At 41.0% G+C, this 23,470-nt stretch overlaps 1 protein-coding gene across 3 annotated transcripts in view; it reads right to left on the bottom strand.

Annotated features, from left to right (window-relative positions):
* The window catches only part of LOC136101433 (cilia- and flagella-associated protein 299), a 271,288-nt gene that overhangs the window by 41,455 nt on the left and 206,363 nt on the right, over positions 1-23,470 (bottom strand). For 2 of the 3 annotated variants that reach the window (XM_071807926.1, XM_071807927.1), the window contains one exon: positions 4,830-4,959. In XM_071807926.1, coding sequence (XP_071664027.1) covers positions 4,830-4,959 — 130 coding nt within the window. Of the gene's footprint in view, positions 1-1,121; positions 2,486-4,829; positions 4,960-23,470 lie in introns of those variants that run through there. The other variant, XM_071807928.1, reaches the window with a different exon arrangement.

Genomic DNA, 23,470 nt, shown 5'->3' with positions numbered 1-23,470 from the left:
GACTTCAAGCTGTCGTTTAGAATCCAGACCGCTGATTAACAAGATGAAAACAAAGGAAGCATAATTTGTAGAAACAACTTCTGAAGTTGAAAATTTACTTCTATTAAGTTCCACCTCGTGACATTTATTTATTTATTATTATGATTCTGAGATTATGTTCTCCAAACTTCAGGGACCACTTTCTAACTTAGGCTTTTTAACATTACTTTAAAAGCCCATTTGATTGAGAAAGAAAAATGACAATTCATTTGTCAAGAGGAATGAAAACTATAATTCATACCCTTTCTACCAATTGTCCCTTCTACCAGCCTTCATCATGAGGATTTATCCCTCTCTGGTGTTCAAGAGAGGCAAAACCTAATATTTTCAGAATGGCTTGGGAGTTCCAATTTTGTCTTGAAAAAAAATATATCCCAAATGCTAAGCTGTACTGTAAAGACAGTTTGCTTTAATGCTATAGAAACATTTATAAGTTGATCTCTAGCCCTTTCCTTGAGATGCCTCAAGATACAGGGGCAGTAAAGAAAAGCTGAGTCAATCACAGAAGCCTGTTTTTCAGGTAAGATGCAAGGAATGATGGAAACCTTTATGTTTGATTCTGCTAAACGAGGGGAACACCTAGAAGCATCAAGGTCAGGAGAAGCCTGCCCTAGCAGCACAAGGAGATACACATTTCCAACACATGGCCCTCTGCAAAATCAAAGAGTTACCACGGTCTTGGGCATTTGTTCTTTTCCTTAATAGCCCTGGGAAGAGGCATCATTTGTCTTTGCCTGTTGTTCTGAGCAGGCATTTATCTTGGTATTTTCACCTGCTTTGGTGTGAAGGGTGGCCCAGTGGGTGCTGAGCTCCTTCTGCCTGCATCTCTGGGAGACAGGTGCTGCCCAGAGCAGGCAGGGAAACTCCTGCCGGCATTTGCTCCATTTACACTAGAGGGCTCTGCTGACCCAGCTATGGAGGCAGAGGCTTGGTGGTGGAGACCCAAACCCTTGAGCAGCCTTGCCATGCTCTGGGTGCTTCATCTGCAACCTGGCTGCAGTTCAGGGACGAGGAAACTAACCTCCAGTTTGCATATCTGCTGCAAAATTTTCAGGGTTCTATGGGATGGAGTGCTCTATAAAAAAAGCAAGACATTGCAGTAGAATATTTTATTATATTTTGGAAATGGCAAAACTTCATAACATTGAAAGCTTTATGAGAAAGAAAACAAGGCTTCTAAGTCCCTCCCAAATTATTGCAGCTTTGAAGTAACAACTTTCACTTTGTAATTGTTGGAACACTCCCTCTCCTTGCAGTAAAGGGATCTTTAATGCGCCAACTGCTAAGATCGAGGCTCTCAGCCTTTTCCAAAGGGAACATGCTTGTGATGAGGCTGGCAGATAAACCCCACCCTATGGTAAGCCTAGCAGCGTTGCTACCATCTTTTTTTTTTTTGTCTAAGTTACCTCCTTTGTCCTTTTCACAAATTCACAGTACTGAGGCCAGAAAAGATCATTAAATCACTTAAAGAATAAGGTCCAGAGAATTTTACCCAGCTATTTTCTGCCTTGGTTTTCTCTGCCTTCACCTCCACATCCTTTTTCTTTTCTCTGTAACTGCTGCTTTTCTTTCCTGCTCATTCTTTCTGCTGCATAGCTTTGTACCATTTTCCAGTTCTCCAGTAAGCAGACAGCTACACTGGTGGCTATATCATGTAAGTACGGGCAACTTACCCAAGTGCCCTGGGAATGGAAGAGTCCCTTGGGCCACTGAACTGCTGCCTGAACTTCTGGCAAGTTGGTACTAGAACAGCAGCAAGAGCAGGAATCGATGAAAAGTGGCCTTTAAGGAATCACTAATGCCATCAAAGTGCTGCAGATTTCTTTACATTTACCAGTCTATTTACTGCAACTTCTCTCTGCTACTCTGTGAATGGCTTGGTCCATATTAAATGGTGTTAGCTGCTCAACAGAGGTCCAGGCCTACCTGAAAAGTCTCCCAAGAAGATTTTAAAAACATCCTGTTGCTGAGGAACTATGGGACAGTAGTTTCTTCTTTACTCCAGGAAAGAATGCAGCACCTCTGTTTGTCCCAGCCACGCTGCTGCCTTTGGAGTAGTGGGAAAAGTTGGGTCCAAACCTTCTGTCTTCCCTTTAGGTGCTTTTGCAATTCATATACCACACAGACTTCACAGAAGACAATCAAGAGGCCCAGGTAGACGAGGACTTTACAGCAGTATGGGGTCTTCCTTCCACTTTATCTCCCTCAAGGAACCAACTCTAAACCAATATGAAATTCCCCCTTCCTACCCCTGAATACAAGATAAAGATCTTTCAACCGTTTATTTTTCTTCCAGATGACTTTAAAATAGCTAAACAAATCACTGGGAAAAGCACCACACAGATAGACCTTAGGTCCCTCTTCTGATTATATGGTCATAGATAACAACATGGTGATAGAGATCTGTTTCAACAGGTGTCCGTGTTGTGTTGTCTCCTGGGTAGCCCTGAAACACAGGATATTACAGATACCCAGTCAGGAGAGAGAAAAGGCATGGTTTTGATTTCATGAATCTTCTTCTTCCTCCCTTGGAACATCAAGTTTGATAAATGCAACAACTGTGAGGGTGGGGATTTCTCAGTGAAAATTAATGTCCTGACACCAGGGAGTCTATTTCTCCTGCAAGGCTTTTAGCAGGTGCAAAACCAGTAATAGTTCTTTTAGCTAAAGAAAACCAGGAAGAACTCGAATATTGACTTGTAAAAGAGAAGGTTCACTTGCAAAGATCAGGGAGTTGGTACTAAGTCTGTTCAGGCTGAACCCAATGAGAAAGAACTTGTGCTGATTTCAGTTTGGCCCATAGCAAGCACTTCTCAAAAGCTTGTTCTCCATCAGTGAGTGTTACAGAAAAGCCAAAGGCAGATGGATGTCATGGGGCCTCACGGGCCAGTGACCTACAACCTGAGAGTGGACACAATGTACATGCACAAATGCTTCTTAGTATAGCTCTTGGCACACAATAATCTTTCACGTAGACACTAAAGAGCTGGTTATTTGGTACAGATGTTCTGCAGCTGCAAGAAGTTGGATTGATGGTCCACTTTCAATGCAACCAAACACATTTTAGGTATGCATTTTTGAATTTCTAGCAAACCAATGCACTTATTTTGAAATGCATATAATTTGATATTTTGTACTGTTACTATTCATATGCAACCATCTTTCATGGGAAGCACATCAAAGAAACCATCATCCTAGATCAGTTCTGTAGAAACTCAAACAAATTGCCCAACTAAGTTCATGTTGGTTTTGAGAGTAACCAAAGCCTGGGTGTGTTTGTCACATCCAATGTATAGTCCCAGAACTTCAGTTGTAAAGTTTAAAAAGTGCAGCTGGCACCAGAAGAACACTCTTACAGAGGGAAGCTGGCTATAATGTTATTACCCATTTGGCTTTCAATATGAAAGATAAAATACCCATAGCAATTTAATCAACTTTCAACTATGGCTGAAAATAGGGTGTCCGGGTATGACCTGAGCATTTGCTTTGTTTGGATCCAGCTGCTATGTAAATAAATGGCAGAGACCAATCAACTTGAGCAATAATAGGATCAGAGTCATTTTTAGGTGAAAGCAATTGATACATTTGTGCTATCAGTAGTATATAAGAGACACAGAGTCCACAACATTCATCCAGTTCATAGCACTACTGAGGCACAAGTATTTTCCTTTTATTCAACTGTAAATCCTTCTGAACCACTTACTGTGTGCTAGAGAAACACAGTTCTCCACAGGAAGATGCATCTGGTGTCAGATTACTCTTTTGTGAGAGACAGGGTTTAAAATCCAAGTTTGACCCTTATGCCAGTGACATTCTCAATCTGCTGTAAGAACTAAATGATCTTAACTGCTTTCCTAAGGACTTTTCAAGGCTTTTGTATGAAGGAGGCAGAATAAGCATTGCATGCAGTTAGGAAAGGAATTCTGGAGGTTTCAGTTGACCACCACGGAAGTGCAGGGGTAGAAGATGACCCACACTTCAGATACAGGAACTGATTCTGCTTTCTGGATTTGCTGGTGCTCAGCAGGCCTTGACAGGATTTGGGATATTACAGTTCCTGCAAGTTGCAGCTTTTGTTTCAGAGTACCCTAGTAACTCTTCATTTTCATCCAATATTTGTTTATTTTTTATCTAACTGCAGGCACGTTTCATAATAGAGATCTGTTTTCTAAGAGGAGGTGAATACAGGGACCAGCAGCCCCAGGATGCCAACATTTTAGCAATTTTTCCTTTTAGCTAAAGACACGTGTGTCATCCTCTGAGTAAAACACAGTGTCTTTCCACATCAGATGCACCTGCTTATACACTTCCTGCTACAGTCCTCACATCTTCCAGCCAGTCCTGCTTTCCTCCTCAGCCTGTTTACTCTCCCACACATGCCTTTCCTCAACACTTGCAGGTAATTAAATTAATAGGATATAGCCTCAGACTGCAGCCCATCCTGGCAGTAATGGCAACAGTTTCTGGTTCTGGTTGGGAGTGAAAAGGGCATGGTATAAGAAAAACCCTGCTTCAGAGATCTTTCCATTTTATCCGTCAGGTCAACTTCTGATTTCTGTCATGACAAAACAAAGGCCTAGACAGATGCACTCCTAAACTAACTGTGCTAAGTTTATCCTGACAGGGACCAGAGCAGCTCTGTTACCAAGGGAAACAGCATAACTGAGTAAGCCTGAAATATTAGGTGTGTATTAATAAAGACACTATTTGCAATCAGACTCGACAGTTTAGCAGTCAAACTTCAATACATAAAGGAAATTCAGAATATTGAAAAAAAATATGGTATTTACCTTGGGATCCACATTTATTATTTTCCTGTCACTTTTGTTCTTGAAGAGTAGTCCAGAGTCATCTTCTGCAATCACTTCGTAATTTGGGCTGGAATTTGAAGTGCTGACATTTCTATCCCAGTTGTAAAAGCTGTGAAAATGTGAAACAGAAATACTGTACTTTTAATGAATGTCAATCTTCCAGCTTAAGGGGCAGATTCTGACCTCCTTATCCATGCTGAGTAGTTCCACAAAAGCCCCTCTGAAAGCCAGACACATTCACTGAGGAGCAGAATTCTACTAAATATTAGTAAACCTGTCCAAATGTGGTCCCACATATCTGATCTCTGGCAAATCAAGCGTGGCTGTCTTTGTCTTCCATTCAGTATTAGCTTTACTAAAAGAGTCAGCACCTGGGTAATAACTAGTGGGAAGTGGTAGTGCTTTAGAACTACTACTGTGAAGGAAACAGTTCTGGAGACAACTCAAAGCGCTTCCTGGACCACCACAGACCTGCAAACCAGATGCAGGAACTGACAGCTTTCCCTTTGGATCTCACTGGAACTCTCTTGCTGCCTCAGTCTTTTCCTTTCTCTTGTTTTTAATATAATGCTGGTAGCAAGGAGTTTTTGGAAGTCTCCTTGTGGTCCAGATACAGTGGGAGAGACTGAACTCCAGCCCCCCAAGGAAAATCCCAGCTCCCTGAAGAGTTGTATGTGTCAGCCTGGGATTAATTCTAGAGCAAACAGGTCAGTCAGGCTGACTGTGCTCACTAGGTTCCAAAATGTCTGGCACTAAACAAAAAGTCAAAAGGAATCATCAGCCCACTGTGTCGAATACAAAATAGGCATGGAAGGTTTTCAGTCTTTCTCTCAGGACAGAGGGGCTGGAATTCTACCAGATTTCTCACACTGAGTTTCTGAGTTCCTAAACTTTTTATCACCTGACTTAGCCCTTTTGGGCTTTGTACTTGCCACACAGCCAGCTCACAGGCTGAGATTTGCATGCTTGCTGTTTGTATTTGTTTAGAAATCTTTTCAGCTCTGATGTTACTACAAATTGCACGATGTGTGATGACACTGCTACATGTACCTTGTCTGGGATACTCATTCGATTGCTTGAGTGGCACATTGCATTTCTGCTACTGATCAGATCAGTGTATCTGTTGCAAAAGCAGGAGGAGATGGGAAGAAGTCAGGAAATCACTCTGTGTGTAAGAAGCGTTCAAAAATTTAAAAAAATACATTTTCATTCTCTGTCTTCCACAAGGATACTCTGTTACAACTAGATCAATGGTTCTGTTTTTTAAAGTGCCTTGATTTATTCCTCACTTTAAAAGACTGCAAAACAATAGGCCTTACCCTTATATATACTAAATCTTTTTGCATCCTAAACACCTCTGGTAGGAACAGAACAATGCACAATGACTTGGAGATGAATTTACAGTGTCCTTATAGAATTCATCCTGGCATCACTGAAGTCCATGGGTGATCTGCTACTGAAGCTGATAATGTAAAAATGTTGTGCTCAGCACAAAGTTACGTCCATGAACAAGTGAGTTAGTGCAAGCAGAAGCTGCCCTCTGTGCAGCCTGCCACTGGGATGTCTGCAGAAAATGCATGAAAGGTGAGTGGACATAATTCATTCAGCTTAGCAATAGCAATGGCTTTGCTTTGATACACCAGTTAGTCGCATTAATTTGTCATCTACCGAATTATTTAATGCTCCTGAGCACTCATGTTAAGCAGCAAGCAGAAGATTGTTTTCATTCACTGTTTAAGAATAAGAATATGCACAAACTTACACACAAATTAAATACACAGATTCTTTTAACTTCCTGCTTCGTTACCGTATTTCATCCATACAGCTTTTCCCTGTCCCCCAGGACACCTCTTGATTAATGAATCCAATTCCACCAATGGAAAATGTTTCTGCTGGAAAACCAATACCAGATTAGGAAGGATTTACCCTACATTATCTTAGGGGGTGCTGAGGGTGTGTGCCTCTCTCCAAAGACTTCCCCACATCCATTAAAAATAAATTAAACATCCAAAGGCAGAAATAGTCAATTAGCTTCTGGATAATAACTTCCTGTATTTTGCCAAGTTTCCAACCCCACTCCTACCATACTTCACCATTTAAGCCAGTGGGAGCTTTGGATGTCCAGCCAAGACAAGATCACAGCTGACAGGCTTTATGCTGGGAAATCTATGCGTAATGCAAACAGTTTTGTTAGGGATTCTTATACTGCATGACGAATTAATGTCCATCATGTGCTTAGATGTGAAAGATAAACCCAAAGTCCACCAGCAAAATTAAGTGAATACCTCTGAACCCTGTACTGAGGACTAAGAGAACAGCGCAATGCCTTGTGCAGCTCTCCAGCTGCCTTTTCCAAGTTCAAGCCCTACACTTTTTTGGCATTCCCATATTCTCTAAAGTGAAGAGCAGCAGACAGGGAAAAGGCTGCTGCTGTGAGGAAGCCTACATGTCTGGCCACAAAAGGAAATTTCCCCTGCATACCTTTATTCATGTTCTTCACTGAAAACTGATGCAACTGAAGATATCGAGAGATTTGAGTAGGCCTCACAGCCAGCTTCAGCAGGTAGGATGAGAAATGCTGCTGCAGCTTGAAGACAGTGATACTGGGAGGACAAAGTAATATATGCCAGCTGCAAATACTCCTGATACTGCCTAAATAGGCAGGAGGCCAGAAGCACATTCTGCCCAGAGGAGCCAAGGGTTGGAGAAGGCTTCTCTGGAGCAGCTTCTTCCTCTGCCAGTTACTGTTAAGGTGAAACTTGCTCTTTATAATCAATGCATGCTACTACAAGGCTGCTGCAAATAAGAGGAGCCTGGAAATCAAGACCCAGGGAAACCCAGCTCATCCATGTTTCTTTCCCTAGAATAAATACTAAACTAAACTTCAGCAGGAAGTGCTGTTTAGAACTTACTGTAATCCCAGCCTAACCAAACCAATTTTATTAGCAGAATTCCATGTGGCTTTAAATTTTTAAATTATCCTGAGATAAAAACACAATGTCAGATGAACATGATCAAATACCCAAAACAAAATTTGCAGCATACATTTTTTCTATTATTATTTTATTATCACGTGTTTTGGAACAAATATAATAGTTTCAGCACAGCACTTAAGTATGTGGAGCATGAGAGACTTAGTAGTGACCACAGTCCAGCTGCAAGAAGAATGCATCTTAGGTATTCTTAAATTTATTTTGGGGTTTGGGAGGTGTGGTGGTTTGTTTTTGGTGGTGTTTTTTGGGTTTCTTTGTTGTTGTTTTTTGTTTGTTTGTTTTTGGTTAGACAATGACTTGTAGATGCACTGGTTTATAAAAAGTAGCACAGTTTGTTTAGGAATACAGAATAAAATATGTGAGGTGTTTTTTTTTTTCATTCATCAGCTAATTCTGGTCTGAGCAGATTTTCATTCTGCAGGTAGGCAAATACCCTCCCAGAACAAAAACCTGTATTCAGGCTCCTGCGTATCCTTAAAGTTATCCTTCAGGTACCGAGATGGCAGTGCATCAAACCACATGGTACTTACAGAACGTCTTTCATCCAAAAAATCTCTGTCTCCTTTTGTAAACATGCATGAAACCACTTGACTTTCTTGTGAGATGTAAGGCAGGCTTTATTACAGCTTATCAGTGACCGGGGGAGCCAGGGCAGAAAAAATGTTGGAGGTTTTTCCTTAGGATATGTGGGCCAACAGCAGAGCAGTACAGTGTCCCAGTTGCCAGCTCCAGCCACACAGCCAACTTGGGTTGGAGTCCTGTGGCTGCTAACATTTGAGGAGTTGGATAACCCTTTTCCTAGAGGCAAATCCTTGGCAACATTACAAACTGGACTTTGATGTCTCAGTCTGTGATCGTCCCTCTTTTCCCTTATTCTGCAGTGGGAAGTGAGCTGTGATGGAAGAAGGACTCACACACCTTATTCTAGTGGTTGAAACACCACCATGGTGCATCAGGCCTGGATGGACCAGGGAGTGCTTCAGACACCAAACAAACTATGGGTTGCCAATCATGATCTGACCAACAGAAATGAAGGTGTGTATCTGCAGGGTAAGAGCTTTGTTTTCCCAACTTATTATTTACTCTTTAAATCAGCAAAAGCCAGGAGAGAGAACATTTACACAGAGTGTAAAGGTATTTATGTCTGTGTTGGCCCCACCTTTGATCCCATGGGGTTAGATTATACTACCCCATTCTTTCTTCCCCTCAGGATAAGGATTGGTTCCTTGATTCAGTTCTCTACTTTTCTTTTCCCACCCACACATACACAAAGATAAAACCATTCCCTATAGCAGACTGGGACTTCAGTCAAAAACTAATTATAAACAATGATGGCTCAACAGTTTTTTTCAGTTTGTGGTTCTACGAATTTGCGATGCAAACTATCTGGCTTCAGACCCCCTCCTGGTTATTTACAGACCAGCTTTCTTTAGTTGGGCAGCAGCAGAAGGGTGCAGACAAAGGAGACAGGGGATGCAGGACAACAAAAGAGACTAGAAATGGGAATAAAAAGAAGCAGCAGCTCCTTTATCCTGGCATTCTTTTTTTTTCTGCCCTCTGGTAGAAGTGCACTGGTAATCATTCTAATGGGGAGGAAACCGGCATTCTGCATATGCTTGCCAAATATGACAAAGTAGCAACCTATTTGGATGGGATTTTGCCCGTCAGTCCTTCCTCAGCTTTCTGGTGCAAACGAGGTCAATGTCTCAGTGGGACATGACACAATATAATACGGCACACATGCCAGACTCCATGTCAACCACTTTTTCTTAATAACATGCATGTCACAGACCTCTGGTTAAACAGGAACAAGCTACTTTTTTCACCTAAGAGATTACAAGATGCTAAGTTTTCTTCTTCCTCTTGAAGCAGATTTGACTGAAATAATTATATTTATCAAAACAATTGCCAGGGTACGGTAAGATTTGTCACAGCACTTCGGAAAACCAAGGCAGTTTGATTTGTCCACAGCTACTGTGCACAGTAGCTATTTTGGTGATTTTTTCCTGTTTACCTGTGCTATATTGTCACTACTGGATTAAAACCCTATAACACTTACCTAAACTCCCACAGCTGATTATCTTGCAATCTTGTTGTAAACCACGAGTAACTCCAATGGACCCCTGTATAAAACTGGTAGAAATTAATGTCTGGCCCGTAGGACCAGCTCAAGCCTTGACTTCCTACAGGCAGTGGAAAAGCACAGCACTACTTGCTGTGCACGCAGTTCCAAAGCAGGAGTCACCACAGTAAACAGCGAGTGTCTGATACAGCATCTTCATACTCCTGGCACTGGGGGTAATGAGGATGTCTGCCGCTAACCTGTGGCCAAACTTCCTGCTCAGAACTGGCATGGTGAGAGGATGCTTAGCACCGCAGCCAGAATAATCCTTCAGACTGTTTTAGCCTTGCCTTGGCCATTTAGCTGATGTGTTCACTGCATCTCATTACTGAACTTTGGAAACAGCCACATCAGCAGCAGAGTCAGTAACAACATTTCATCACTGCAAGGCAGTTCTACGGATGAACACTGCGCCAGCCGGTGCTGGATGTGTCTGAACCTGGCAAAGATGCAGCTTCTGCCTGGACAGCTCCTGCAGCTGCGCTGTGCAGCCAGCACATTCTCTCTCTCTGCAGTTCCTGAATGCAGCCCTTCCTTTGCATCTCTCCCAAGCAACAGCAGAAACCCTGAAATTTGGCTCAGCAAAAAACAACTGCAGAGCTGCCACTGGTTGCAGGAGTTGCTCACCCAGTATATTCAACAAGCACAGGACAAGAACTAACATATCACTGCTAGTCATTGGGACTACTGCTACCCATGGTAATGAAGCTTGTGAATAGCAAGAGACTGAAAAGCTCTCCTTGAGCTGTTGACTCCTCCTTTTCACTGTATGACTTTAAAACCAATTTTCTTTTCCTTTTCCCTTCCTTCACTTTTTTTTTTTTTTTTAATAAACATAGGTGCTACTTCACAAGAGCAGCTCTGAAAGGAGCACCGTCAGTGCTGACTTGTGTTAGCTTGTGATTCCATAGCAAAAGGAAAACAAGTTCCACACTGTGGAAGGGCCGAGATCCTGACCAGACACCACAAAACAGTGCTGTGAGGATGCACGGACAGCCAAGCCCTCTGCACAGGAGACCTGCCACAAAGACCAGTGATGAACGCTACACACAGTGAGTGCAGGGAGGTGTCCAGTGAGGCAGGGAGACTGGCTTTAGGCCTGCTTGCATACAGCGTTGTCAGTGGTGTGCTGGAGCAGCTCCAAGATCAAAGGGCTTGCAGAGCTCCTCTCAGTACTGTAGCCCCTTTGATCTTACCCTCTCCTCCTGATTTCCCCCACGCCACATGGCTGCTTCACCTCCCGCCTGGGATATGCTGCAATGATAGCCCATTTTTCCCCTACATCAAGGAGGAAAAAGGAGTGTGATGTGCAAAAACGATGAGCACCTGCAGCTTCCATTAATCTGATCTGAAACTGTGCCTGCTCAACAAGCCTCTAAGTCAACTCTGATCATTTTTTGTGGTATCATGAAGGGCAACGCAACGAAAGCAGGTGAAAATAAATGCAAGGTGGCTAATAGGAGTGATACTCTAGCAAGAAGCTTCACCGCATTGCCTGGGAAAAGTACATCTACACTGGACAAAAGCATAACACAAATCTCAGTCTTATGCTATAAGCTAGAAGTGCCTCAAAGATGCTGTGTGTCTGAAGTTTTCCTACTTGTATGCAGCTCTTGGTGAAGCATTGAACTCAAAATGTACCATTTAGTTATCACAGCTTGGCATATTTGTTGGTCAGAATGGCAGCAACACAAAGAGGACTTGGAAAGCAATTCTGTTACACAAGAGAGTTAGAATTTCCACAACGAAAAGATGCTATCATCCTGTGATGTTGTTTTTCACCCTATTTCTTGACAGAATAATAGCAACCTCTAATTTTTGTACAAAACAGTAATATTTATATTTAAAATCATAGTTCTATGTTCTCAGCTACTGCCAGCACACACCTTTCCCGCCTGTACCCATTAACAGTTGCTGTATAGTTCATTTAGTCTACCAGCATCTAAATCAGATTTTCTTCGTCTGTTTCACACACACAGAGCTCTTGAACAATTTGTTGGACAGAGCTTACTCATCAGATAATTCATGACTGGAAGAAAACTTATCTATGAATCAAAGATGATTTCAAATATACATAACACAACGTGCACTCTTATCTACATACACACCCCCACATGAGTATTCTACATGCAGAATGGGATCCAGATGATCTCTCATGCATACATCTTTCAGCTCTCACCAACTGCCTCCTCTCCCGTCTTGTCATCCTGTTCTGTCACAAGCCACTGCACTTCACCTTCCATCAAAGCCAAAGGACTTCAATCGGGCCACATATTTCAGTCCTCATAATCTAGGGATGTGCCTCAAGTTTGCTGCCTCAGCAGGATGTTATTAAAATCACCAAACCCTACATTAGATTTTCCCTTTCATTTCCAAAGTTCAGAATTCTTCCTTCCCAAGCTCTCCTCACCTTTAGCAGAACAGTTCTATATGGGACCTTAACAAACACAAAGAAACATTTGAAAATTCATCCAGGAAAAAAAGCCCAGTACCTTAGCTTCCAGGACAGGAAGGTACAGATTTTATCAGTGTATCATCCTTGATATGACAGTGTATTGTTGACCGAACGTACCTTTGAATGTAAAAGATTTCATTTCCTTTGTTTGGACTGAGAAGTACAAATGGGAAATTAAACAAGAGAATTTAAAAATACTTAGCCCACAAAATCCTTCTGCAAATATCTGCATGCAGAGACTACGTTACTGCCTATCAGGGATGATCTATGTGCATCAGGTGGTGTTTCAGAATTTGGAAATGGTGCTGTTTCCTCAGACTCTGGCAGAACTTTCTATGATATTTATACTATACCTCCAGGCACTGGAGTTTACAGACTGACTTTCTGCTGCTGTATACTGCTGTGTGCTTCTGTGCAAATAGGTACACAGCAAAATGAGTCTTTTATCAGACAGAAAACATGAGGTGAAAGCAAAACTATTACCTGTGTACCTCCATCTCTTAAACTCATTCCCAGTTCTGAGAGTTGTTTATCACAGATGTCCAAGCACTGCCAAAGAGAGGGTTGCAACTACTGGAACATGAATCAGCTGACATCCTTTTCTTAAACATTAACAATGTGGTTTCTACTCACTCTGTGTTCCACTATGCAACATCCCATATCTCTAACCAAATGCTTACAGGCATGCCGTGGGCTCTGGAGCCAGCAGGAAGGCACAGGTGGCAGAATTGTCACAGCTGGACCACATCTGGCATCTGAGTTTACCTGCGCTCATCCTTTTTGTGATGCACCCTGGCTTTCCACCACTGCCAGCACAGGCTGGAGTCTTAAGAGTTCCAACTTGTAGGTCTGTGTCCTTTTGTTTTCAGTGGGTGTTAGCAGACACCCTCAGCACTAGAGCATCTAGAAATGTTTCTCATACCCATGATGTTTTTTTCATAATCTGCTCAGTACTCCCAGCACTGTTTGAACTTCAGCTGAGTACACCTTTTACATTTCAGGATTAAGGCTAAGATTAATAAGGAAAAAAAAAAAAAAGAAATAAAAGCAATAAAAGGAAAAGAAATTAAGTCCTCAGGGTTATAGGCCCAATCCCAAGAAATGATGAAACTACTGTCAGACTCCAAAAGTTGTGCAGTTATCACTCAGAATGTATCACCTCATTAGTTCTCTCCATCTTTAAAAGATTAAAACCACGCAACACAGTAGGATTTATGGCCAATGAAAATAAAAAGTTTTATCTTGAAGCTACAACAACGAAGATAAAAGAGAGGATGTAATTGTTGAAAGAACAACAGGATGAATAGCTTATACATAATGTGCAATTAATAATCACTGAAGGCCTGTTGGTAGTTGCATATTGCTAATAGATCAATGTGCAAAATTAGAGTCCCTGTTCTTTTGCATACCAGGAGCTGGTGAATAAACACCATTTACAAAAACATGCACGCACTGGTGACTGTCCCTGTTCCACACCAAGTGGTGCAGCCAGCCGAGATTCTGAACAACAGTCTCTGATGAACAGGGGACCTCAAATTCATCCACTACGGATTTACTGAAACCAGTTCCTCACCACAGCAGACAAAGAAGTAGGTAATGATCAGCAGCAAGATGGGAGAGATCGCTGAATCTTCCTCCGAAAAGAACCAAGTCTTAAGGTAAGATTAATTATCTGATTATCTGAGGTAAATTTCTAGCAAAGGCCAACCTAGAAATTAAGAATCATGTCACAGCTGAACGTATGTTTGGTTGTCCATACGTTCACTTACTAGCTTTCCTCTTTCACTAATGAAAAGCCAGAATCTGATGAAAAACTGCAGCCCTATGCTATCATTTAACTAATTGCTGCAGGTGCCAAAGATGCAGGTAAGTGCCAAGACACATTTCCAAAGCCTGATGTTTTCTTGTAATAGGCGGGGTGCATTGCAGGGAGCTTCCAAGGGTTTTTGAAAATCCCTCTGGGCACCTGCCTACGCCTTTAACACTTTTAAAAATATGACCTTCAGATGTGTGCCAAAGTTGCCCTGAAAACAATGCTTAGATGCTTTGTTGGATCAGAGTCATAGGAAGACATGATGAGCAGGAAGACCTGGAGGAACTAAATGGCAACCAGACAGGCAGGTGAGTTAGTAAAGGAAATGTTAAAGTATTGTTGCATATTGATTTGGATATGTGTATTTGTAGAGCCAGGCCAGCTTCTCTAGTGTCTTTGCTTTTGAAGGAAGCAGGATTAACATCCATGAATAAATTAGCCTCTTGATCAAAGTTTGATTAAGCATCTGAGATGAAATAATGGACTTTTCTGAAGGCACGTATTCAAAGCATGCTTATTGTGTGCACTTATCCCTTTCTTCCCGTGGTTTCTTTCAAAGGGTCTTCTTCCTTTCCATCCTCCTTAGGCAAAGAGTTGAATCCAGAAAGAGAATTAATCTATGAAGCCATGTGCTCAAACTTCTAATTATCAGCTAAACAGATGAAAAATAATACTTTCATTAATAATGAACACTTTTTTTCCTAGTGTTTTACTCCAGTGTTGTGAGGTAAAACCAGGGGAGACAGCCAACCTTCAAGGCTTGAAAAGCATACTTTGCTCCTTCCCAGACCTCACTAACACAAGTCCTTTCAACTCCTAATGGCTTGTATGCTGAAGGAATGCTCAGAGCAACCAGGCTGCTCAATGATCAAGGCTGCAATTTCCAAGTGACTTGAGGACATTTGGATGCATCTTTCCCACCAGAAATGGAAAACAGCACATTGAAAATCTCAGCCCCTGAGAAAAGCTCAGTTCCCATCACACTTTAGTCTGCAAGACTGTGAAATAGCTGGGCACTACCTCAGGTGCTGTGGACATGAGAGACTGGCCTGTGTTGCTGTTTCTCACAAGCTCTTGCATAACAAGTCTCATATCCTCCAAACTCTGCCAACTATACAAACACTTAGAAGACAAATCTTAAATATTTATGCACATTTTCAAAATATTGCTCTACAGCAGCCTCCTGCCTCACTACTTTTCTGCAATACCCTCAGGATTTCATCTATATCTCAGTGACCTCAGCTATTAAATACAAAAGAATAGGAGAGATTAGAATGCATCAGTGATTTCCATCTTAAGCAACTTCCCTTAAAGTGGCAAAGCTTTTCAGGAAAGGACTACCTTGTCTTGAGGAAAAAGGTCTTCAGCAGAGTTATTCCTAAGCTTTTTAGATCCAAAGGGCTGTTATAAAACACACCGTCAGAGAACCTAGATTAGAGTACTAACTCTAGGTTCAGGATGGAAAATTGCTGCAAAATGGATGTTGCAGTTTCCAGCTTGACAATAGTAGTTAAGAAAAAGATGTATTTTGCTAGGATTTCGTGTGACCAGAGCATCCAGAAGGCTGCAAAAGTCTGGGGAGAATTACTAACAGCTATTATTCTAAAAATAAAATCCTAAAAAGTAACTTACTTAGTTACTTAAAAACAATAGGTGTAACTTCAGGCACCACATCTTGCGAACACTGGCCTTGTTATGATCCATTAGTTTCTTACCGAAACTAAAAGGAAAAGGCAGTGCTTGTTCTCTTTGCTGCTAATAATTTTATATAACCCATTACTACACACATTTCAACTATTGGTGTGACACATAGCAACTTATAGCTTGAATGGTTCAAATCAAGAGAACTATTGAAAACATTTTTTTCTTAATGCTTTCAAATCACAAACATACTACTGATCTGGGAGACTGACATAACTAATTTAAATGTACTTTAGCAACAGAGCAAAGAGATGACAGGGCATCAGGCAGGCAACTTTTCCATTTCAATCCAAACAAGGTGGCAAAGCTGTGATATGAATGAAGAAAATTGGCATACTGAGTATTCACATTCCTTATCTCTTCTCTACAATAGGTTCATAGCTTGTAATCTGACTGCAAAGCTCATGCAGATGAGACACACATGTATAACTAGACAGTCAAACTCTGTCATCTACTTGCACATTAAAATGAGAAACAGTCTGTAACCAGAACCTCTTTGAAATCTGGAGGGATAAAAAGGATGGAGGCCCCAGTTCCTCAAACTACATTAATCACATTGAATACAACAGGGCTACAACAGTGCACTGAAAGCTCTGCATATGCTTGGGTCAAATAAACCATTTCAGGAAGAGGCTGTATCAGTAGGAAGAGGTTGTACATGTTAGAGTAGACAGTAAGAAAAGTAGGAAAAAGACAAGTTGAAGGAGAACTTCATTTGGTTGCAGAGGTGCTGCATATGTGAGAAGCCAGGCCAAGCAGGTTGAAAGCATTTGCTGGGTCTTGCAGGTGAAGACACAGCTCACAGGGATCTGACGTGATGGAGAGAGGATACCAAGAAAAGCTCAGGACGGGAGTGAGTTTGTGAGGTCAATGGTTACTCACACATGAGCTGCAAACAACCTGAGGTTGTTTGAATCACAGGAAGCAAAGTACATGTCCTCACACAGAATGACAGAATCTATTCGATACAGGATAAACTGATACGTAGAACTACTGAGGTTGTACTTACTAAAACTGCTCCAAAACAGACAGTTTAGATAAACAGCTGAAAATGTGAACATTACGGATTTCTGTAAGATTTGAGGAACTGGATATCCACACGGTGTATGCTTCATATGGCAGTTTCAATGACTGTGTGATCTGTAGCCCTATAGACTAATTCAACAAACCAAATTAGCAATATAGGTTTCAGGAGAATCACTCTCCCTGTTTCTTGTCAATATGTAGATGTAAAGAAGATGTTACTGCATACTATAGATAATGAATAACTGCAACAACCTTCTGAACAAGATACAATTTAGATGCCATTTGTTTTAGCTTACGTTCATCAACATTTTATGCCTACTACTCACAGACTGCAAGAGGGGGGAACTTTACTCTTTCTGCATATATGTCCACCAAAATGTACCAATCTGTAGTATCGAGGGTATAACACTGAAAATTTGAAGCTACTTAAATCATCCAATCCAAAAAGAGGCTCGGTGACACTAAATGGCTGAGATGCCCCAATTGTACAGTTTTTATTAGACTTTCCTGTATGATTTTGCTGACTTTCAGAATTTTACATTGCTTAATTTCATTAACTTTCTGATAGAGTATTACTTTGGTGTCTTGAAAATTCACATATTTTCCATGAGATATTAACCCCAGGACAACAGCACAAGATGATAATCACAAATAACATCAAAGAAATAGATTTTGTTACCTGCTTCAAAACCTGCCAAGTCTGATACACCGAGGTGGTTCCTGTTGAAACTGCAAATGTAGTCCCACTGGAATCAGTGGCAGATCTCCCAAGGCTGTTGTGCTGCTCATTAAGGTCTGTCACTCTTTCAAAAGATGATGCAAAGTTCTCTCCTTATATTCTTATGCTTGTTGCTGGGATGTTTACAGTTACTTGAAACAAAATGTTTAGCAGTGTTTGTTAAAAAATAAATTGCCAATCATTTGCATAGACGGTAACACACTCAGGAAAATGACCAGAACAATTAAACTGGTGGGCATAGGAAATAAATGCCAAAAATTTCATTAATGCTACTACAATGGCAAACTGGGTCTGAGGCATCTGGCAGAGACACTGCTTGGGGTCAAACATCAGCGTGGTTAGGAAAACAGATTTGACAGAAGTTATATGCAAGTGCAATGATCAAAAGCCAGAGATGGAAAAAAATACTGAAATAACAATGCCAGTTCTCCACTAACATATAGATGATTTTCACAAGTCAAAAGATAATTTTTATTGTTAGTTCCAAATGAAAGCATTTCAAGTGAGGATCAACAAGCCAATGGTTTGAATTTGTCCAAACCATAACAAGAGAAAAAAAAAACCCAACAGAATACTTACTAGGGAAAACATTACCAAGGTAATACGGAGAAGTAAATCTCCTGTAAAGCCGAAAGAGTAGATGGTGGCTTCCTGGAAACTGGTTCAGTTCCCTCATCAGTTTGACAGTGGAAAAAGGTCTATTGTTTTGAATTTTTGTCCTATGTTTATCACCTTTGCATGTTTTAAGAAATACTTTTAAGGACAGAGTGTATTGGTTTTACAGTATTCATAGAATCATAGCATTGTTTTGATTGGAAAAAACCTTTAAGATCATCAAGTCCAACCGATGGTGTCCAGCACTGCCAAGTCCACCTCTAAACCATGTCCCTACAAACCTCATCTACGTGTCTTTTAAACACCTCCAGGGATGGTGACTCCACCACTTCTCTGGGCAGCCTGTTCCAATGCCTTACAGCCCCTTTTGTGAATAATTTTTTCCTAATATCCAATCTAAACCTGCCCTAGCACAACTTGAGGCCATTTCCTCTCATCCTATCACTTGCTACTTTGGAAAAGAAGGAGTGGATCCCATCTCCTGTGCACCCTCCAATACTAAGATGCTTTGACATTTGAAATAGACTGTGATTCAGGTCCAGGACAAAGCTCCACTGAGAGCAGCCTCACGTGTGGTTTACATATCTGCATATCACACAGGAATAAAGCCCTGTTCCAGAGATGTGAATGCAAAAATTCCCTTTTTATTCCAAGCTGCAGCTTCTTTTTGAAATAAATCATCATTTGCAAATCTTGGGAACTTGTCTCTCATTTAGAAACAATGCAAGAACGTCTCTTATTTAAGTATGTTATGTGTTTCACAGCATAAAACCAGACACAGCAAAGTCTTGTACCTACTTTGTAAAAGAACACATCCATGAAGTTCCTTGAGAGCTACAGCAAGATTATTCTGATTTTAATTAATGGGTAGGTAACAACATCTGTAAGACTTCAAGAAAACACAACAATTGTTGCTTAACAGGAAAGGATTAAGTGACAGGGGACAACCACCTAGCAGGTGCAACAGATAGCAACATTACAAACTGCAATGGACAAAAGATAGAGACCAAAATAGTTACAAAAAAATTTAAAGAAACATCTCTCTTTGAAGACAGTAAATGTGGGGCATACACCAGAAAAAAAATGAAGATTAATTGCTTCCCAAAACATTGAATAGCACAACGGTTTGCCGATGGGAAAATGTGACTTATAGCAGATTAATAACTTTCTAGCAGTTTTAAATTAAAAAAAACATAGATAAATTGTTCCCCTCTCTAATGTTTTGAGCTCGATTCTCAGATATTATGATTTATAACTGATGTAATCATTGTTTTTCCACATGTGCTTAATGTATTTGAATGTTTTAGAGTACTGGAAATAATGGCATGTGTTGTATATAGAACAGAACATTACCATGTCCAACGGTAAGAAAAAGAGATACACTTAACCAAAAGTTAAGAAAACTTACTGGTTCCAGGGCATTCAACTCGAGCTGTATGATACCACAACTCCTACCTCCCATACACTTGTTTTAAAATTTGTCACCTGTCTTCTTCAAGACAACATTTCACGAGTGCAGAACACAATATAAAATGCTGAAGTATAACATGAATTATCATTTTGCAAGAAACACATCAAAAGATGCTTGCCGGCATGTATTGATATTTAAGGGGAAATGTGAACGCAGTGGAAAATCACTGTAGAATTAATGAAGAAAGCCTATCAACACCCATCTATTAAACCTATGCAAATATGCTTTGGCAAAACTGCAGGCACTCTGGGAAAAATCCCAGCCCCTAGGAATGTGAAACTGGTCATCAAATCTGGACTCTCTCAGATGCAGGAATGATGGAACAGATGTTCAGACCAGAGAAATCTTCAGAACATGTGTTATGCATCACCTAGTCTAAAGATTTCAGTAGTGTATTTAGATGTGAGATGTCTTTTGATCATTCTACTGACTGGTACAGTTGAGGCAGCTTTTGTTGTTGGTTTTAGTAACATAAAAGCAATTACTTTGCAAACTTTTTAAAAGCTTCTTTAGGGTGGCAGCCCAGCAGCAGCAGTGGCCTCAGCTGAGTACTGCAGCCAAACCCGTAACACCCCCAAGCTGCCCTCACACCCCTGCTGACAGCATGCTCTGAAGCCAAAGGCTGTCACAGTGCCCCTGACCCGCAGATGGGGGAAGGGATTTAATGGCAAAGGGCCTCCACCAAAACATCCTCCCCATCCTCCCTGTCCCCAGCGAGACAAATACGACATGCTCACGTGGAGACTGTGCCTCTTTCTCTCAAACATGCAGGTCTGAAGCCACACAGGAATTTATACATGAGAACTAGTACTGCCATTCTTTACCCCTGCTTTGGTGCTCAGTGTAGCATTATTTAAACAAGTAATGCAACCTTCATTATCAAAACTTTTTCTATTTACTTGTTTATTTTAGCAGATGTCAGAGGTCAGATTAATCAATTGTGCTTTTATTATTAAAAGTGTCAAATGTGAAAATTCTGACTTCTGTATCAGTTTGGGACTGAAAATGTTGAGATGATATGTTGTAACTTTATAGGATAGGAGGTTGTAGCATGGAGGGTGTTGGTCTCTTCTCCTAAGTAGCAAGTGACAGGACAAGAGTAAATGGCCTCAAGTTGCACCAGGGGAAATTAGGTTGGACATTAGGAAAAAATTCTTCACGGAAAGGGTTGTCAGGCATTGGAACAGGCTGTCCAGGGAAGTGGTGGAGTCACCATCCCTGAAGGGGTTTAAAATGTGTTTAGACGAGGTTCTTAGGGACATGGTTTAGTGCTAGAATTAGGTCAGGTTATGGCTGGACTAGATGATCCTGAGGGTCTCTTTTGACTGAAATGATTCTATTATATATATGGGATTATATGATGTGAGAAATCCTTTGAATGTTCCATTACAAAATAAAACAACCAAACAAAAAAGCAACCAAACAAAACCAACAAAAACATCCCCCACAACCAACACACAACCAACAGTGTTTTCTTCTTACCTAACTAATTCTAGCAAGTGCTTTCAATGGTTCCACTAGCGCCAAAGAGCATTAGGAACAGAATTACTTTTCCTTCCCCACCTTAAATGCTAGTCCGTGTTTCTCCCACCCTTTTTCCTGCTATTCTTCAGGAAATATTTTCAGTGTGGTTACAACATGTGTGATCTGCCTGTGCGCAGAAGACCATAAATCTATACTACCAAATGTTTATCCAAGCTTTTGAACATCTTGGAGAGCGTGGTATCAGTCTCCCACAAACCTCAGGGTACACCAGCACAGGAGAGGGAGCTGGCCAGATACCGTGTCATTACAAAGAACATTTTGATCTGGGGATGTAATGAGAAGCAGAATTGCAGGAAGGTTTCCTCGGTGGCAGCTCCAGGGTGCAGGTGCACTGCCCAGACAGAGTGCTGAAACAATGCATTTCTGGCATAGCGAGGACTCCATCTTGGCTCAACGCTCACAGCTTTCACATCCAAACCTTGTTACTAGATCAGCCTGGAATGTCATTCTAAATCCACAGTCTCCAGGCATTAATCAAGAACGGGGGCCAGCAGAGGGGGGATAGCCTATTGAAAACTCATAGCAAAGGAAAAACATACCCTCCAAAAATGCCCTATCAGTGAAAGGAATTAAGTCACTTTCCTAGCTTGTGGTCATTTTCAGAGACATAATAAAAATAACCTGTGGGACCCATAGAGTACCTGCAGTTAAGTTGTCATCACGTGCAGATGTATGGTATCTTTACTATAGCAGTGCATTACATTATTTCCGTAAATTGATCTCATACTTCAACCCCTGGAAAAACACCAGAAGAATTTACTGGGGCTGCAAGACTCGGATTGTGCTGAACAAGCCCCACTGGGCTCACTTGGAAAAGCATGGGAACTCCCTGCCACTTGACCATTAAGCCTGGGATAAAAGGGAAAATGAAAAGCTACAAGAGTCGCGCTGAGCGGCCACCGCGATGCGAGCTGCAGGCTCTGAACTGGGGAGGGCTGCTCTGATGCTGCTGAAGCAACATCGTGGTACCCCTGGGCAAGAACTGTGTCACTGTCACACCACAGGCTGGCATCAGAGAGCACGTGATGGGGCTTTGACCATAAAAGATTCTTGTTTCCATGAAAAACACAGACACAAAGAATTGTTACGAGGCTTCCCGCAGGAACGTCAAATTTTGTGAGCTCTCAGTAAGCATCTGTGAGAGAAGAAGAGAAGGTGGGGGAATTAAAGAAATTCAGAAACCAAGAAAAGTGGGAAAATATTTAAAACAAAAGTAAAGATGAGGAAAACCAAGTCATACACTTATTTCTCAGAGAAAGAGAAGGGAGGTGTGTGTTGGATGATAGGAAAAACACCCCACAACTGTCAAAATGGACACGATGCTCTTTTTAACATTCACAGGGTTTTTACATCTGAGACACATTATTTCTCCTTGGCACAGGCCTGTTGGCATTAAGCAAGCTGCCATGTCTTGAAGGAGACGAGGCTGAAACACAAACCTCAGGTTTTCTCCTGAAGGCTGACTGACTCATGAACCAGACTTCCATCTGCTCCCCATAAGCGTGGCTGCCTTCAGGTTATTTTCAAAATAAAATCACTATTGTATATCATATAAAGATTTTTCACAAACATAAATATGAACTCTGTAGTGCAAACAAACAAAACAGCCTGTCTCGCCCCCTCCTTTTTTTTTTTTTCTTTTTAATTAATCAGTGGAAGCAGAAAGAAATATAATATTCATCCACACAAAACTCTGCTAGGGGCCAGGAGTTTGGTTTCTTTACCTTCCTGATAGCCCTCAAGACATACAGATTTAAAGCTAATAAGTACTGTGGTACTGTGGCATGAAAAGTGATACAGTCAGTGTGTGTTGCTTATAAAGTGTGTTCCTTTTTAAGAATACTTGTAGAAGGAAACTAAAAATGACTGCAATTATACTAACTTGATTGTGATGAACTATCTTTGACATGACCATTATGTTCAGAAAAGAAGATTCTATAAGATACTGTTGACTTTTATGTACTTACTTTTCACTTATGAGATCTAAGTACGAGCAGTTCAATGATCAGAAGCATAAGATATTTCCATATAAAGAAAGATGAATTTGTATCATGCAGGAGAAAAGAAAAGTACATGGCATCACGATAATAAAAGAATAATAGAACAGAGTATTTTTACTTGGAAAGGATGTACAACCATC

This window comes from Patagioenas fasciata, chromosome 4 (assembly GCF_037038585.1).
Source record: "Patagioenas fasciata isolate bPatFas1 chromosome 4, bPatFas1.hap1, whole genome shotgun sequence".
Taxonomy (NCBI): Eukaryota; Metazoa; Chordata; class Aves; order Columbiformes; family Columbidae; genus Patagioenas; species Patagioenas fasciata.
The sequence above is the reverse complement of the archived record's forward strand: the minus strand, read 5'-3'. Positions and strand labels throughout refer to the sequence as shown.